The following is a 17,082-nucleotide window of genomic DNA, read 5'->3' as shown; positions in this document are numbered from 1 at the left end:
ATGTTAATTTGCGGGAACAAATTATTATTTTGAGGAACGAAATGCTAACTTGTGGGGAAGATTATTAATTTGAGGGAAAAATAATAGCTTGAGGGAACAAAATAATAACTCGTGCGAACAAATTAGCAATTTGAGGGAACGAAATGATAATCTGAGTTAACAAATTACTATTCTGAGGGAACGAAATATTAATTTGTGGGAACGAAATAAATTTTTTTTACCTTGTGTCCTCTCTGGGGCTCCGTAGACTTTATAAGTCATGAAAATTAACAAAGTAATTGGGCCACCTGTTTGAACTAATGTGTTGTTCTTAATATACAGACCTAACCTCAGGTTGGTCGGCGTAGGGATAATATTCACAATTGGATAGTAAATCGCCAGATAGCTGCTTATTTAACAACTATGGCGCAGAGTGCTATCTGACGTAAAGGATTTGTAGCTTATATGAAGGTTCAGAAGTATTTTCTTTGTAAAAAGTGATTCATTATTTCTCGTATTGGCTAAATACTTTGTATATGCGAATGTGAAGAAAAAAAGTTTTACTTTTTCCCCATGCCTCACTGTGGATAAATTTCTTAAAATAATATGAAGCAACTTGTGGATGCATTCTCTTCCTTCGTAAATAACTGATATATTTCATCGTGTGGTACAATAAACGTGACATAAAAAAGTTATTTTATGTTCCACAATTTGAAATAGAATCCGTATTTACGCATGAAAAGAAGCTTTAGTTTTATTAGATACCAAATTTACTTCTGAATCCTAAATCAAAGCTTTGAAGAATTAATTCGCTCTATAGTTTATCACACCCACTACCCTTTGTGTATGCTCACTTCAACTGAAATCACATTTTTGCCGTGACGCGAACAATTTCAGAGTCTGAGCATTCGCAACATTGAGGTCAATCCTACGAATCTTACCGCTAATAGAAGTCCTTAATTGCCAACAACTGCTGTTCGGACTGCTTTGGTTTTTTACACGACACAAGGATAGATATAAACATTGGTCATGCATGAAATTACTTTTTCATTCGCAGTTCCTCAGTCAGTTCTATGGTATATCCAATTGGAACAACAGTCGAGGAAGTCCGAAAACTAAAAGTAAAGTAGCATTTTCGGCAAATAAATGTATGACTGTCTTTCTTGTTATTGTTCTTGTATTGAGTTTAACGTTATTTTTCAGCACAAGAGAGGCTATACATGGCGGCCAGTATAAATGGTGGAGAAAGAACCCAGGAAAACCCCGGAAAGAACCACCGACCCACAAGAAGCTAGTGGCATGCTTTCTCAAATACTCGCATTGTCCGAACCAGAGACTCGAACCCACGCAGGCAGAGGTGAGATGGCAGTGCTACATAAACGCGAGCACTTTGGACCACTCGGCCACTAGGGGCCCCTATGATTGATTTCTTTAAATTACTGAGCCGACATACATCTCTATATATATTTGTCTCGAAAAAATATCCAAGGTGGAGAGAACCGTATGTTTGTGATAACCAAATGCGTTTCGAAAATATAAATTGTAGACATTTTTACAACATTTACCTTATCTCTCCAGTGGAGCGATAGATCACCTTGAATTTTGACATAGTTAAGATTGTTAAAAAGACAATGTTGTTTTTAAAAAAAAGAAATGTGATGAGCAGAATATTTTCAGCAAACATTAATTTCAATGCCATTTCTTGCTGCAAGTATTCATTTATATGACATTTCTTGCTTCAAATATAGTTTCTATAAGTACACACAATCAAACTTTACATGGCATGATGGAAAATCATTTATTTTTTGCCACGAGAAAATATAATGATATAAGCATTCATAAATTATAATATCAATTAAAGAATTAGGACAAATATTTCACAAATAATATTCTTGTTTTCGCACTTACGTGTGTGTGTGTGTGTGATTTGGATTTTTAACGTAGCTTTAACAATATTTCAGTCATATCGCTACGATGTCTGCAATGTGGCAGTTTATAGTGATGTCTAGCACTGGGGCATCATGCCGCAGACATGTAGCATGATGTCCCACCCAGTCACGTTATCCTGACACCGGGCCGACCAGTCCTAACACTAACCTCTTAATGCTGAGCGCCAAGCGAGGCAGCTGTTAGTACCGTTTTTGTAAGTCTTTGGTATGACTCGGCCGGGGATTGAACCCACGACCTTCCGCATCCGAGGCGTACGCTCTAACCACTAGGCCACCGGACAGGTTCGCACTTAAGTATATAATAACTGTCTACATTGAATGTGAAAAGTTGTAATATGAAAGACGGAGATTGCTTCTCTTAACCAGCTGCCAAAAGCATTTCATTGGAACTGTTGATGCCATTAAATTGTTCATGCGGAATACTGTTTACATTTTTTCTCTGCTTCTTTGTTATTTTCGGAAATTTAAAAACTATCATAATTTGGGTATTTTGAGAACTATGTGGCAGGAAAAAGACACCACAATTCCTTGTCAGCGGCTTGAAGAAGTTCGCTTAAACTTCTGTCTAAATAAATATTTTGTAATCTTTTTGTCTAAAAATAGTAAAAGTGTATAACCTTTGTTGACATAGTTTCTAATTTACTGAAACATTGTGGGTTATACACGTGTTCATATGGAGGCATGAAAAAGTTTGACTTTGCTTTCTCTTCTTCATTTTTGTCAGAACAAACGTGGGTAAATGTCGACAAATATTCTGTGATGGAAATTAAGAATGTATGAGGAGGTTGTTATCATCGAGTCTACTTCAATGATGAATGAAGAACATTGATAAAACAGTATGGGCTAAATAAGGGATAGGTGCACTGAAACTTACATCCGTATTGTTTATGCTAATTGTCTTCGAATATTGACAAAGAGAATTTATTTGTGGGAAAAAAGTAGCAGAAAGAAACTTGTGATAGCTTTTATCAGATGTTTATCGAAAGCAGTTTGCTAATATTTCTTAGGCTTAGTGGTGGTTTGGTTACACAAAGAAACGAGTTTGACCTTATCCTCCGAAAAATTGTTCAGCGAATGTCTTAAGAAAACAATGCTGAAAAGTGGGCATTTTGAGAAGGAAAATGTTAACATCATTTATTAAACATCCCTAATGATCGTACTGAAGTTTTACTGTCGAAATCAGTGGTTTGAAATGCGTGTGATATATTTTCATTGTGTCTCTATATTTATAATATTTCGGTAGAATTTGTAACAAGAGTACGTAAACAGATATGTGTATACAGCAGGCACGAGTTTAATAGTGCTCTAATTAATAATTTTACAAACCAAATATAACATGGAAAACCATCATATTCTTATTAGATTTCACATCACCGAGACCTTTGGCATTTAGAAGTTTCTTTACAACTCTAAGTGCAATCCATAAACACAACAGTTATGAACGAACTTTGCTCAAAAGCACATATTCTGCTTTTACTTCGAGGCACAATCACCGTAACCTTTCATTTTCTTTTACCCACAAATAATAGGCATCGTCCATTCTTTAAGTACAATTTCTATAGAAACTTTGGTCAAGGTATAACGTGTACCCACATCTTTAAAATTGTTAAAGAAATCGCACTTGCCTTTGACCTTTGGATCTCAAGGTTTAAAGGATTTTTTCCTCACCCCAAGTGTAAGCGACCAGCAAAGTTTACTCAAGACGACGCAGAACTAGTTTAATTGTGCGAACAATTTCTTTCAGGCACGATAACCTTGAACTTTCACTATCTGACCACGCTCACCACGATTCACAAGTTTTTCTTTGCCCCATGTGCAAGTCATATACTGAGGAACATCGTGTAAAATTAAAGTTAGTGCACTAAAACAATGTTTCTCTATTCAGTGACAATGACCTTAACCTCTGACCTTATATATGCATATATTCTTACATTCACGTTAGAACTTGATTCAGTTGTATATCTTTCAGTAGTAATGTATTTTCAATGTAAATGAAGAAGAGATACATTGATACAAAAAGAAAATTTATTTTATCAAGTATGTTTCTTTAAGAAACATATTATTGCTCACTATTGTTTTTTTTATTAAAAAAAACATTGTAATTTAAATAGATAAATTGAATCTAGAAGGGTCCGTAACAACTTCTTCATAGGTGGGTGGGGATTCATTAGGTGCGATTAGAGTCTTGCTGTATGACGGGGGAGGTCCAGGATATTCGCAACTGCTGGCGATTATTCGGATCCGTTGTACAAATGAATGAACGTAAAGGTCATTATATGAAGGAGATTCAGAGGATGATTCTCTCCTCATGCCATCTGCATTTGGCTGTTGTCTGATGGTGGTAACGTTCCGTACAGGATTCTCTCTTGGTCTCAAACATCTACCCTCCACATGCCTTGGTTCTCTTCTTTGTGAGTTTCGTACACTGGACCTAATAATAAATAGTACGAGTATAATCAATGTATCTGCCTATTCGGCAATTATCGAAAGCTTTGCTCAAATCAGGTTAAATATCTCTCTATGTCTCTCTCGCTCTCCCTGTGTTTATTTCTTTCTTTCTTTCTGTCTGTTTGTCTCTCTTACGCATGCTGAAATTATATCATGTTATAAAATTACTAATAATACTAATAGTACTACTAATAATAAAAATAAAGATAAGAAGAACAGTTTATAAGGTGAAGTGATAAATATTGATGATGATAATGGTGCCATCCTGACTGTACTAAAAGTCGTAAACGTTGTTGATAATAATATATTGAGGGTTATGATGATGACGGTATAATTTTAAGAGTGTTATCTTACCGCTTTGCAATCCATCCTACGAAGAAAATGATAATTAGTATTCCAGTCAGAGTTCCAACAGTGATCCCCACAATAGTTCCGAAATACCCGTCACCAATCCTTTCACCAGTAGTACTTCTTGTGCCTGGTAACGAAATATATATATATATATATATATATATATATATATATATATATATATATATATATATATATATATATATATATATATATATATATATATATATATATATCACATGAAGAATATACTAATATACTAACATCATATCGTGTTTGGATTATGTATTGAACCATATTGTTTTCCATATAGTATTAATGATGAAATATTGTTTCTTTACGACATGCAAACTATATATATATATATATATATATATATATATATATATATATATATCTTGGCATCCGTCCGTATAAGGGAGACGATGGAATAGCTCCAAAAAGTACCCTTTTTGCTTATCCTTCTTTCTAGCTCTCTTTTCAGCTTGTTTTATTCTTCTTTCTTCCTCTGCGTTTTGAACTTCCTGCAAGACAGCTTGACGCCAGTTGGAACGGTTGTTTGCACAGCTCTCCCAGTCGTTGACATTGATGTTTGCCGTCTTCATATCCTTGTTGCAAACATCTTTGTAGCGTAGATGTGATCGTCCAGTTGGTCGTGCACCTTCTGCTAACTCCCCATATAACAGGTCCTTTGGAATGCGACCTGGGTCCATTCTCTTGACATGGCCAAGCCAGCTAAAGACCCTCTCGCTGAGAATGGAGAACATGCTGTTCATGTTGGCGCGTTCTAGAACCTCTGTGTTGGGTACTTTGTCCTACCACTGGATGTGCAGAATGAGCCGCAGACATCTAGGTGGAAGCTGTTGAGTTTCCTCTCGTGTCTTGCATAGGTGGTCCATGTTTCGCTGCTGTAGAGAAGTGATCTGAGTACGCAGGTTTGGTAGACACGCAGTTTGGTCTTCTCTGTGAGGTTGGGGTTGTTCCAGACTCTTTGGTTAAGTCTGGCCATCACTGCTGCTTCCTTGGCAATCCTGCCGTTCACCTCAGAATCAAGGGAGAGTGAGATGGAGATGTTAGACCCAAGGTATGTGAAGTTCTCGATAACTTCCAAGTTGTACCAATCGATGGTGACAGAGGGAGGAGAGTTTGCGTCCTGAGCCATGACATTCGTTTTCTTCAAACTGATGGTCAGTCCAAATTCTTTGCATACCAGCTGCTGCAGTCCATCTTCTGTGTATGATGTCAAGGCTGCATCATCGGCGAAGAGCAATTCACGGATGAGTACCTCTGTGACTTTAGTCTTAGCACGGAGACGGGCGATGTTGAACAGCTTGCCGTCAGCCCTGGTATGGCTGTACACTCCCTCGCTGCAGTCATTGAATACGTACTGGAGAAGCATGGAGAAGAAGATGGCAAAGAGCGTCGGTGCAAGGACACAGCCTTGTTTGACTCCACTGATGACTGGGAATGCTTCAGATGTTGCGCCATTGAAGCACACTATGCTGTGCATGTTCTCGTGGAATGACATAATGACAGCAAGCAGAGGTGGGGGACAGCCGATCTTCTACAGGAGTCTGAAGAGTCCACTCCGACTAACCAGGTCAAACGCCTTCGTCAGGTCTATGAAGGCAATGTAGAGGGGCATCTGCTGATCGCGACACTTATCCTGCAGCTGACGTAGTGAGAAGATCATGTCTACAGTTGACCGGCCGGCTCGAAATCCACACTGGGACTCTGGGTAGACGCGGGAGGCTAGGATCTGCAAGCGCGCCAAGGCCACACGGGCGGAAACCTTTCCGACGATGCTAAGGAGGGAGATGCCCCGATAGTTGTTGCGGTCGCTACGGTCTCCTTTGTTTTTGTACAAAGTGACGATGTTGGCGTCACGCATGTCCTGTGGGATGTATCCCTGTTCCCAGCAAAGGCAGAGGAGTGTGTGTAGGGGCTGGAGCAGTGCTGGTTTTCCGCTCTTGAGGACTTCAGGCGGAATGCCGTCGCTTCCAGGAGCCTTCTCACAGGCAAGGCAATCGATGTCTTTGCCGAGCTCTCCCAGGGTGGGCTGTGTGTCTAGCTCCTCTATGGCAGGCAGGTCTGGAATGGCGTCCAGGGCAGTTCCAGTGTCATTGTTTTGGGTTGCATATAGCTCGAGATAGTGCTCAACCCATCGCTGCAGTTGTTTCCCCTGATCTGTGATGACTTCGCCCGTCTTGGACTTGAGAGGGGCGGTCTTGTAGCTGGGGGGGGGGGGGGTTTGTCGCCTTTTTGATACACTCATACATTCATCTTGTATCCCCGGTGTCAGCAGCTGTCTGTATACTGATGCAAAGGTTCAGCCAGTAGGTGTTGGCACAGCGGCAGGCGGTCTTCTGGGCGTTGTTCCTTGCAATCCTGAGGGCTTGTAGTGTTCTGGGGCTAGGTGCAGCCTTGTATGCCAGGAGGGCTTTCCTCTTAGCCTCAGTCACGGGCTCCATCTCCTCCCAGTTTGCCCCATACCAGTCGACATTCTTTCGCTCCCACTTCCCGTAAGCTGTGATGGCTGAATTGTACACATAGTCACGGATATGGGACCACTTGGAGTCAATGGTGTCATCAGGTGTCACTTTGGTGAGAGCTTCCTTCAGTTTGCTGATGAACTGCTGTGTTTTCTCTGGGTTGCTTGCACAGCAGGTGTTGATGCGTGGGTGACCCTTCTTCTTGCCGTGGTGCAGTTTCTTGGGTAATATTCGGACCTTGCTGGCCACGAGGGAATGGTCCGTGTCACAATCGGCACTGTGGTAGCTGCGGGTGAGGAGGACACTGGCCAGTTCTGAACGCCTGTTGATGACGAGGTCTAGCGGGTGCCAGTGGCGTAAACGTGGATGTCTCCACGAAACCTGGTGGATCTCCTTGCATTTGAAGAAAGTGTTGGTGACACATAGGCTGTGGGAGCAGCACATCTCCAGCAGTCGCTGACCATTCTCGTTGATCTTGCCTCTTTTGTAAAAGCCGAGACATGTGGACCAGGCCTCATGGTCAGCTCCCACTCTAGCATTGAAGTCTCCTAGTAAGTAAAGGCTTTCATTGTTGGGGATACTGGATATTGCCTGATCCAGAGCTTCATAAAACTTGTCTTTCTCCTCGTAGGTGGAGCAGCGGGTTGGGGTGTACACGCTGAAGATGTTGACCGGGCCTAAGGATGTTGACAGCCGGAGGGCAAGAATTCTCTCAGTACCTGATGATGGAGGTTCAATGAAGGCGATTAGCGCGTTCTACACCATGCTGCCTAGGTTCATCCAAGGGCTTCCCCTGCCAAAAGAACATGTAATTGGCTTCTCTGATGGTGCCGATGTCAGCCAGTCTGGTCTCCTGGAGGCAGGCAATGTCGATGTTCAGTCGGGAGAGTTCTCTGTCAATGACGGCAGTCTTTCGTGCATCGTCGATCTGCTGTAGGTCAGCGGTCAATCCAGGACACATGGTCCTGATGTTCCAGGTTGCAAAACGAAGAGTTGGAGTCTTCTTAGTTCTTCTTTTAGTCTTTCCTGGTGAGGAGTTTTGTGGCCCACTTGTCGAGATGGTTCTCTAAGCTCCACGCACCCAGTGAAACAGGCAGGCCATGGCGGGCAGCACCTTACTGACTGCCCAGCTTGAGGCGGGCGGTAGCTGTCCAGTGAGACCTGGTGATCTCCCCATCCATCAGAAGTAACCCCTGGCGCCAAGCTCTACGCCAATCCAGCTTTGACTTAGAACCGGTAAACTGCTACTTCTCGTGTTGTGCCGACGCCGTACGACGACGCTGGAGTGTCCTCTCCAGTGGAGCTATGGGCAGGGTGGTATGGAGAATCAGCTGTTGCCCATGCAGCACATCCTCCCTCTCCACGCAGCTGGTGTGCCCAAGGGAACGACGAATGCCGATACAGCTTGGCACCAACTGCGTCGCAGGAGTTGCCGGAATGACAATGAAGTCAATGTCAGACCGCCTTAGGGATTCCATCTCCGGATTTTCTGTCGGGGTTTACTCCCTTAGCCTATCCCATGAGTGGGTATAGCCACAAGGCAGCAGATGTTTGGAATCGGAGTTTTCCTTCTCCTAGATGAGCTACCATCCAAGGTTTACGAGTCCCATCTACCCGAAGCAACTGGTTTTAAGTCTCTCTCTCTCTCTCTCTCTCTCTCTCTCTCTCTCTCTCTCTCTCTCTCTCTATATATATATATATATATATATATATATATATATAAAGAATACAAGTCATATGGCTACAAGTCATATGGCGAATAACAGTCCTTTCAAGTGCACTGGATCCAGCAGGAGATTGTGTGTGTCAGGGATTGTGTAATATAAATGTAAGAAACTGCCAATGAACAGTGCAAAACTAGTATCCATGTCAAAACATAGACAAAACAAACAAATAAAACACAAATCCGTTGTGTTTGCAAAACTTTACATGGCAGTTTCTACCTTTATGTTTCATCTAGCTTATTTCAACTTTTGCGGATGCTGGAAAATATTGTGTATACCTAGAAATCGATGAATCATACATAAAATTTACATAAATCAATATATGTCATTATGGCTCAGTGATTTGTTTAAATGTTTCTCCGACTAATAAGTGTCCTCAATATCGCATTATGTAGATCTACCACAGCAAACGAGGCAGGTTAAACAAAAGCAGCGTTGTTAATGGAGGATGCACTCCATACTAGGAGCTGAAACATTTATGACCTTTTCCTTCACAAAAGAAGGAAAACAAAAATCCTTCTACGCTGAGAGGAGGAGACTTAAATTACGAATTCTTTAGTGGACTAAAGAGCTATTTTTAATTGCGATCAAGTACAAAACATACTACACTAAAGGTTATCCCTTTGTACTTTTTAAATGGAACGTTTATATGTTATACGTGTCTGCGATTTGGCAATTGTTACGTGGATATCATATATTTTCAGTCGCATCACTACGATGTCTGCTGTGTGGCCGTTTATTGTGATGTATAGTACTTGGGCCTCGTGCCGTATACATGTAGCATGATGTTCCACCCAGTCACAATATCCTAATACTAGGCTGACCAGTCTTAACACTAATCTCTTAATGCTGAGCGTCTAGCAAGGCGGCTGTTAGTACCATTTATATAAGTCTTTGATAGGACTAGGCCGGGGTTTGAACCCGCGACCTCCCGCATCCAAGGTGGACGCTCTAACCACTTGCAGTCAATATTGAATCTAACATATAGTGATCATACTGTTTTGTGTGACAAATTGTTTTGGCAGTTACCCACAATTGTACAAATGAGGTATGTATCTCTTTTTCCGTATTTATTATTGATGTTACTGTTTGATATATTTTAGCATATGTGATGATTACTTCCTTCAAGCAGAACATGACAACTTTTTTTGCAGTTAAATGATGGCTTGAAACTATCGATTTACAAAATGTATCAAATATGAAAAGGGTCTTTTCTTTTGAATATGTACATGATATATCGAAAATCAAGTAAATAATGTTACAACGGGAAATCGAATGCGAATGAGTTGTATTCGCAGGAGAAGTCGTCCGGAATATTGTGGATGAAGTATTCAATAAAAATGCAGGAATCACTATAACTGCATATAGAAATATGTTATGGCGGCAATATTCGTGCTTTATAAGACAGATGGTTTTTGACATAACTGAATTGAAAACTTTGTCATCAAGTACCACCTGAGAAAATCTTGGAATGTCTCTAACGAACTTCTCTTGATATAACGACATTTGTCTCTGTAAGCGTTTTACATTTGTAAGCCTTTAGTTCTAAATACCTTGTATTGACGTTTAACATCTTTACCTGCTGCATTTTCTCTTGTCTACCTTCATCTGTACGTTCTTTTAGACTGGCCTATTTTGCTGAAACTCGTTTTGGAATGTTCCTTATTAATATCCTTATGCTTTTATTTTTATTGGGGACCGTACAGTTGACATAGTGAACTAATGCCGCTAAACCATAAAACACACACACACACACACACACACACACACACAGACACACACATAATACATAAAAATCACAGGTGAAGTAAATTAATTTCCCAAATAAAATTAGAAGTTAAAGAACTCCGTTCAACATTCGAATCAGATTTACTTATCACGCGCCGTTGAAAATATGATAAAATGAAGGATTGTGAAAATTTGTAGAAAGGCAACACGTTTTAAGAACTTTTGGAATATAAATTTTGGTGGCTGCTGTAGAGGCTAATAAAGTGAAAAACTGGCCGCTAGGAGGAAACATAACCGCAACCAGGCAACAAGTCATAATAACACATAAATGGAAGGAGAAAAGAATTTATTTTGAATATAGTTTCATGGGATCACACAGACTTACAAAATGAGTTAAAAGTATACGATATATGAACTGATTACCAGAAACAACTGTTAGATTAAATACGTATGTCAAATACGTGCAATATATAAATGAAGTATATGTACATGTCATATGAATTAAGAATGCAATAAGGATGCAATGCAATCAATTATATACCTTAGAATTTATCTATTTTCCCCATAACATCTATGACCTTGCTGATTATTATATAATTATTTTTATGTTTATATCTAAATCTATGACAAAAGCTCTATATTGCGAATGCGAACAATGTTTGTCTACTCTAATTTTGACTTTCACCTCATTTAGCTTTATGTTCGCTTTGTTGTCGCTGTATTGAAAAACGAAGCCATCTACTTCAGAGTATATATTTTAACTTCCGAAAAGAGTAAAGGGCATATCAAGCTGTTAAACGTATTCAGTCAAAAAATTCCCTATTAGGCATTCACTCAGAATCGAGCAGGCTCTATCAAACATCTTAACGGCGCCTGAGTAATGAAACGATACATGTCATGTGTTACAGGAAAAATTAAAGAAATTAGTAACAAGTACCTAGTGAATAGTAATTGTTAGTCATATTACCTGATTGTATGCAAAGTAAATTTGTATCTACATCCCACAGTGTGTTCTCTTGACAGGTCAGCCACGTGATAGAAGTATTTTGTAAATAACCTGGGGAGCAGAGATAGGTACAACGTTCTTGCGTTGTTCTATTACAATGCCAAATAATGTAACCGCCAGGAAATGTATCCGGACAAAGTTGATCTCCTCCTAAAAAGATAAAACTGTATTGATGAGTTGCATCTCACAACTACGCTCCGAAACAAAAATATAACACAGGTGATTATAGAACCATGTACACAATTGTTCATAAAAAATATTCTCGAAATATGAACAGTGTTAGTTGGTGGAATAAAGCAGTCAATTTTTGACCTAGACGATTTCGTTTTATTTTATTTCAATGGAGCTAACAAGCAGAATATGTCATGGTTCTTAAAGCAGAGCAGCGGGCATGCAAAACCTTAATGCGCTTTTATTTTTCTTTCCAGAATATTATTCAAAGAAATAGAACTAGAAAATATGAAGAAAAAAAAATGGTCAAGTAACTTGCAAGGAGATTCTTTTATTGCTCTCGATTAGAATGAAAATCTTCAATCCCTTCTTTGTATCGAGAAAATGGATCGCGTCTGTGTATTTTGAGAAACGAAAGATTTTTAAAAGGTAAGATAATTAACAAATTACATTCATTGCAAATAAAATGTTTCCTTGGATACTATGTACTGTATATAAAACGACAACTTGCAATTTATTCTCGTATCTTAAAATTGAGCGCACTATTCTAAATTACACATTTCTCAAAATATAATAATTTTAAGATTAGTTTTGAGAGTTTTGATTAGCGTGGTTGACTACAGATTGAAATAATTGAAAATCTTTAGTGAACAATTCTAGCTTTGATACAAATTTGACACGTCATTTATGACTTTGGAACATGGGTCTTCCGCCGCAGGAAAATCTCTATATTGAAATATTGCCTTCCATTGTATATCTGTATCAATCTTAGAAACTAATGTCAAACTCCTCAGTACAATTTCATATCCTAGCTGGCACAATGTTAATCAGATATGTAGCTGAACCTGGTATGAATATCGTATTTCTTGCAATCTTCAAAATAGTCTCGTAATAGTATATAGAGAAAAATGAATGAATTCAACAATATTACACACCATTTTTGCAATATGTTTTGAACATACTTGTTTCAAAAGCCATTGGCTTCTCGGAACTCGCATATTTTCCCAGACCTATTAATTGCTATTTAATTGCATCATACTCATGGTATTATTAACAGTTTATTATAATTCAGTTTCAAGCAACGATATTTCTCCATACGGTAACCGTAGCATAAGTTTATCACCTGTGCGACGCATAAAAGTTTCAGAAAAAAATGTGATCCTGTACCACATATGTTAGAGTAAGTGTTTACAAACCCATTTTCTACTCGGTATAATACAAGTACGACTCATGGCTCTAAAGCTTTGTAACAGAAATAAGCAAAACTAACACGTTTTTAATACAATTATCAAATAATTGTTTTTTTTTTCGGATACAAAGTGAAATATTAAGAAATTACAGTATTGTGAATTAAATCCAATAGAAACCATTAATGTCCAAAATGATAGTGTTCTGAATTAATCCCAATAGTCAAGAACATGCTGATGTACCCATAATCTTGAATTTGCTGATGTACCAATATTCTTGAATGCTTTGATGTACAACAAGTCTTCAGTGTATTAATTTACGACAATGATAATTTCCATTATGTCTTTCAGTGAGCCTTCAATAATCCCAAATTAGAGTTTATCCAAAAAGTAAAATGAGCAATTGGTAATTCCAGTGAACAAAATTAAGCAAATGATTAATCTCAAATTGTATTTATATATACACACACAAAACGATCCCACAGACTGATCTTAAGATAGGAATGAAGACTTTGTTAACAATATCTTCTTTAAACACATCCCCACTTGACCTAAGTCGCAGCAGAATGTTCTGAAAGCCTAATGCAAGATTCCAATATATTGCTAAGAAGTCCTCTTTCCAAACTCATAAAACTTGAGGCCTTGAAACCAAATGTTGCTGTATGTATCACTGTGTGGGACATGTATAACTAACTTGATTGAATACTAAATTTGGCTCAAAATACTCTTTGAACATATTTATATGACAACTTTTTTCTCTTTCAGTCTCCGATGAATTTTAATGACGAATTCGATTGGATAGGGCTAATAAAGTTAAGCAGGAAGAGAAGTTTGAAGTCATATACCAATAAATCTATCTCCAGGCTGAAAGCGTATTTTCTGTGCAGGTCTGTCATACTTTAATTTCTTTTTGAATGAGTGGAGATTTGCTACATAACAAATCTTTGATAACTTATATTATGGTCAACAAATATTGGTTGGCGACTTGGTCTGTGACAAGGGACCGAGACAGTCTGCCATAATTCTGCTACATGCTTCGTCAGATGCATTATTACGATGCATATTAGTGTTAGGTATCTTCTTTTTTGGTTTTCCTAACATTCGATAAGCATGACAACATCTTGAGCACTTAGAAACACCATCTTTAATTGTTTGCTAATAAAAATGATTACAAATCTTGTGATAAGTCTTATGACAAGCCAAGGGAAGTTACATTGACTAGGCAGAAAATTGCATGTTTATATTATGGAGGAGCAATGACTTGATAGCTCACTAAAATGTTCAGCAGTCGTCAGCAGCTGGTATATCTGGTGGTTTTCCTAGTCTCAAGATAACAAACTAGGACTTGTGCGGCTTTTGTTTCTATAATAGCGCTCTGAAACAGACAGGATATCTCAAGATATTCTCCCGGTTTGTCAATGAGTGATTGTCTTTTGTCGCCATTATTTAAATAAAAAGGATGATTACTAAAAAGAGGATCACTATAATAAATACTTCTTGAATGATCAATAGCAGGATCAAAAGTGATTTGATCACAAGAATGACCAATAGCTGTGTCAGCTAAAGGAATACATTCCTAATCAAGAGCCCTTTTTGTCACTGCGCCAGTAACCGCACAGGCAAGATATAACTGTGGAATTCAAGTTGAACAGGATCAACGTTCTAATCCGAGGAAGGGATTTCAGTTATCTCCAACTAGGCCATTGTGTAGTAATAAATAAATACCCTAAATAGGTAAAGAAGTCACCACTTCGACAGTCCTGGTCCTGGGGCTAAGTCTGATGTCAAGATGACACAGTATAGAGGAATATTGATAAAGCCGTACTCTACTCAACGAAAGAATTTGCTTTTATTAGAAACTAGTTCTCGAAAATGGGCAAAGTAGCTGATAATAAAATACTCTTAGAAGCTCCCGTGCCCCTTAACATTGTAACAGGGACAGACCTGGCTGAATTACCAATCTTTCGACAAAAATAGTTCATAATTCCCTGAAATAGAATACGAATGGGATTTGTTCGACGGAAACAATATATTGCTTTCAATACAAGACAACCACCTTAAACTGTTTGAAATAAGAGCATCTTGGATAGCGCTAACTTTATTCTTTTAATTATTTAAAAGCGGTAGTAATCAGAAATGACGTGCCCTTCAGTTTTGCAAAATGTCCACGTAGGAAGAGATAAGGATTTCAGATCGCTCTTATCAGATATTTCATTTCTTAACAGTAGTGTCGTATCGAAATTTGGAGGTACGCTTTTGAAACTGTGTTGACTATGTTACCCAATATACTGCTGAGAGGAAGACTTGTTTACAGATGAAACTTTGCGTCAAGGAGTGATACTTATCTGTGTGATAATCGTTTCAAACTTTCCCACTGTTTGCTCATCAAGATAGATCTTGACTTGACTATGGAGTAAATTCCTTAATTCTTCAACTCATATGATCTGTCCGAGGTTATCATAAACTTGATCAATCGTCTTTGCTGAACAACATCACTCAAACAGTTCTTTTCTCTTTGCAATTTTCGACATGGGTGTGCCTAGTCTGTTTCGTACAACCTTTCTCGAAAAGGGTCAGGTTATAACTCTTGAAGACATGTTTCATAACCACATCATAATAACCACATCATAAAAATAAGCACTTTTGTCGTATCGACAGTGATGCATAGAATTTACAAGCTTTTCCAGTATTTTGAATTTCTTGCTTTAGTAATTCCGAAATGTGTTAAGGTCTAATCAGCTCAAGCGAGTAGTCACTTTTCATAGAATCTAGAATCTAAACAATCTTCGGTAGGGTTTGAATTATTGTTCAATACAGCTGATGCTGATGTGAATGATTGTTAGCTTCTCTAAAGATTTCTTAAATGTGTGAATGTTTTTTCCAGGGACAGTAATCATTCGGAATAAAAGTAAATGTGAATGTTAAAGACAATCGTAGTATCTTTGAAATGTTAGATAAATTCAGATCCTGGACTAGCCTCAAATTTCAGTTACATCTCGTTAGTCTTAAATTAAGTAACTGAAGGAAGCATAATAAAATATGTTGTCCAATGAACAACTAATTTATTTCCACAAAATACAAAGTGAAACCTGCAGTGGAACTTATTGGTATTGTGAATTAAATATCAAATAATGCTAAATTTAATATCACAAGTAAAAAAAATACTAAGTGTAGAAAATATCTTTTAAAAAAATAACAAAAGTAAAGGAGGCCAAAATTGTATCTTCAATAGCGGATAAAGGTCAAGCTGATATGTATATCTATTTTTGTAACGCTTAGTACACAATTTTATTTACGTTTTGTAAGTTTCATTCATGGTTGTAAATTGTACGGAATATTTTTAGTTAGATTTTCCCAAGGTGACCCGAGTCCGTTAAAAGCGTAAAATTACATAGGATCTATAAATATGTGATGGCTTATATTCACAATTACTAATAATAATCGCAACAATATGATTTAATGGCGCTTTGGATTAATTTCTCACTGGCTGATGGGGTTTGGACTGTTCTAAATGAATTCAGTAACTTCCTATTGGTCGGGCTAGGTAACATGACTAGGCAATTTCGAGGAAAAGTGAGTAGTAAGATTCGTCAAGTGAGATATATAGTGAAATATAGTCGTAATAAACGAGCGGTGTATAATGAGAGAACCGTGCAATCAAATTAATTCCGATTGTGGAGTCATCCTCATTTCTAGTGTCCTTATTGTAAATCTTCAGACTTGTTTTATGTTGTACTTGGATATTATTCGAGAGGGAGAAAAACATTTGATTGGACTGTTAAGTGGTAATAGAAAGCACCACTTATTTGGACAATGCTATCATTATGGAACTGTTGTGAGTTATTCGAAGGAGTTATAGAAAACGCCATCGTGACAAAGTCAAGATCCCTGGCGGACCAGTACATTTCCGGTTCTGAAATATATACAGAACTTTCCATTCATTTGCGATTTGATAGAACTTTGTCAGGATTTTGGTTGATTCACTTCATAATACTGTAAGTTCCTCTCACATTTTCATTTATAACTTTGATAATTAAATTATTTGTT

At 38.1% G+C, this 17,082-nt stretch overlaps 1 protein-coding gene across 4 annotated transcripts in view; it reads right to left on the bottom strand.

Moving 5' to 3' along the window:
- The window catches only part of LOC149774295 (P-selectin-like), a 144,434-nt gene that overhangs the window by 113,200 nt on the left and 14,152 nt on the right, over nt 1–17,082 (bottom strand). For 3 of the 4 annotated variants that reach the window (XM_089945462.1, XM_089945464.1, XM_089945463.1), the window contains one exon: nt 11,639–11,827. In XM_089945462.1, the coding sequence (XP_089801588.1) occupies nt 11,639–11,827 (189 nt within the window). Of the gene's footprint in view, nt 1–3,939; nt 4,360–4,730; nt 4,855–11,638; nt 11,828–17,082 lie in introns of those variants that run through there. The other variant, XM_089945466.1, reaches the window with a different exon arrangement.

This window comes from Sinohyriopsis cumingii, unplaced genomic scaffold (assembly GCF_028554795.1).
Source record: "Sinohyriopsis cumingii isolate HCF-2022 unplaced genomic scaffold, ASM2855479v2 utg000349l, whole genome shotgun sequence".
Classification (NCBI taxonomy): Eukaryota; Metazoa; Mollusca; class Bivalvia; order Unionida; family Unionidae; genus Sinohyriopsis; species Sinohyriopsis cumingii.
The sequence above is the reverse complement of the archived record's forward strand: the minus strand, read 5'-3'. Positions and strand labels throughout refer to the sequence as shown.